The 1,883-nt window shown below is 38.6% G+C and overlaps 1 protein-coding gene across 1 annotated transcript; it reads left to right on the forward strand.

The window, feature by feature from the left end:
• The first annotated feature begins 348 nt into the window (after window positions 1-348).
• On the forward strand, window positions 349-963 carry Tsp_13455 (conserved hypothetical protein). Its single transcript, XM_003367949.1, has 3 exons — window positions 349-429; window positions 662-745; window positions 793-963. The coding sequence occupies exons 1-3, from the start codon at window positions 349-351 to the stop codon at window positions 961-963; spliced, it is 336 nt and encodes a 111-aa protein (XP_003367997.1).
• Window positions 964-1,883: the final 920 nt, after the last annotated feature.

Below are 1,883 nucleotides of genomic sequence, written 5' to 3' on the forward strand. Positions count from 1 at the left end.
GGTTCGTTTCCGCCGTCAGAGCATCGACGTTGCGGTCGATGGGATCAGAGAATTTCTCCTTTGTCCATTCGATACTGGTGACCTGCGCAGGACGAGTGTCTCTTTTCTCACTACGGTGTACGGCCGTTCAAAACGTTCTTTCAGTCTCTGCACTTCCAGCTCGTAGTCGGCGTTTGAGGAGGACAGGCAGATGATTGATCCTAATGCATCGCCTGTCAGAAAGCAACGCAGATACGTCATCTTGATTCCATCTGAGAGATGCGTACGCTTCTGGATGCTGTCTGCGAATCAGTCATTAACATCTCAGAAATTCAGTGACATCACCTCTGAAATTGGGAAGAACGAAAGATGTCAGTCAGATGTTTTCTCGACTTCGACAGTCTTCATATTCTTGGAATTTGCTGCATCCACCTTTCTCGCGCTTATCAGGTTTCACGCACAGACAGTGATCTTACAGAAGCCTGGTCGTAGCGGTTCTCACTTTCTCACCGTGAAAAGTCGCTTAATCTTCTTCCAGGAACATGCTGATTCGACGGTAGATCTCTTCTTTGATGAAGAGCTCAGCTTCGATCCTACCAGCTGCAGCATTCTTCCCGCACAGATGATTCAGCACTTCAGCGAAGAACTACAGTCGCCTCTTTAACGTGATCAGTTTTTTCAGATTGGAGGTCTGACTTTCTCAGCCTCTATCGTAGGGGATCAGTATGTCATCGAGAAAACCGTTGTCACTGCAATCAGGTGGACTGTAAAATTTCATTTGGCGGTATGTCATATCTACAATGATCACTTAAGCGTGATCAGACTCACATTCGCTATGAACGCGGAAAAAATGCAGGACAAACTGATAGAAACACATACCTTATTGATCGAATGTGTAAACAACACACTACACAACAAAGCTACAGAAACTCACAAGCAGAACGTTTATTACTGACAGCATCACTCAGGTCACGCACAGTCTAAATCCGTCGCAAGTGAAAGTAGTGGAAGAAGGGATCCTGCGCAATCAGTGGAAACTCAGAACTGCCGGGAAGAGGGTCTACTACCCGAGTGTCCTTCAAAGGCATGCCGCTCGACGTTTGATTGGCCTTAAGTTTCATTAGTTTTCATGCCGGCTAAATTTCATTAGTTGCTGTTGCGATGAGTTTTATTCGTTGTCGCAAACCTAAATTTTTACTGGTTGTCATTCTAATGCGTGCTATTTGTCAAATTTTGATTTCATTTCAATTATCAGTTTTCTGATACTCAAAGCTTTAATATTTTATGATATTTATGTGGTAAAATTAATTACAATTAATTATTTAATGAAATTCAGTGAAATGGTGAATCCACGTGATCTTTCTTACTAATAGCATCCATAACTTCTAAATTCAATTTATACTTTAATTTAAACTTATATTTAACTTCATTAAATTAAGAAACAAATTAATAGGAAGCAAACTTTTGAACAAGGCCTTTAAAATGCTCAATATTATACACGCAATAAACCAAATCAGTTTAAATTAAAGTAAAGTGAATTTCTTAGATCTGATCAGCAGTTCTATGAAAATAATTATGCACAAAAATGAAACCACAAGCAAATTTGTTAATAAACTTATAATTTTAAGGTGCTAGTCAGCTTTTAAATGTATAATTTAGCTACTACTAATATACACATTGAACATAAACAGTAAAGCTTAGAATAAAAAAGTGACCATTAAAAAGAAAACAAAATTTGACAAATAGAATGCATGAAAATGACAACCAGTAAAATGAGATTCCCAACAGCGAGTAAAATTCATCGCAACAACATCTAATGAAATGTAGCCGCCGTGTAAAGCAATAAAATTCAAAACCAATCAAAGTTCTACGCAAAATATACAACCAATCAAAGTGTGAAGCGG

The sequence above is a fragment of the Trichinella spiralis genome (assembly GCF_000181795.1).
Source record: "Trichinella spiralis strain ISS 195 chromosome Unknown Scfld3392, whole genome shotgun sequence".
Taxonomy (NCBI): domain Eukaryota; kingdom Metazoa; phylum Nematoda; class Enoplea; order Trichinellida; family Trichinellidae; genus Trichinella; species Trichinella spiralis.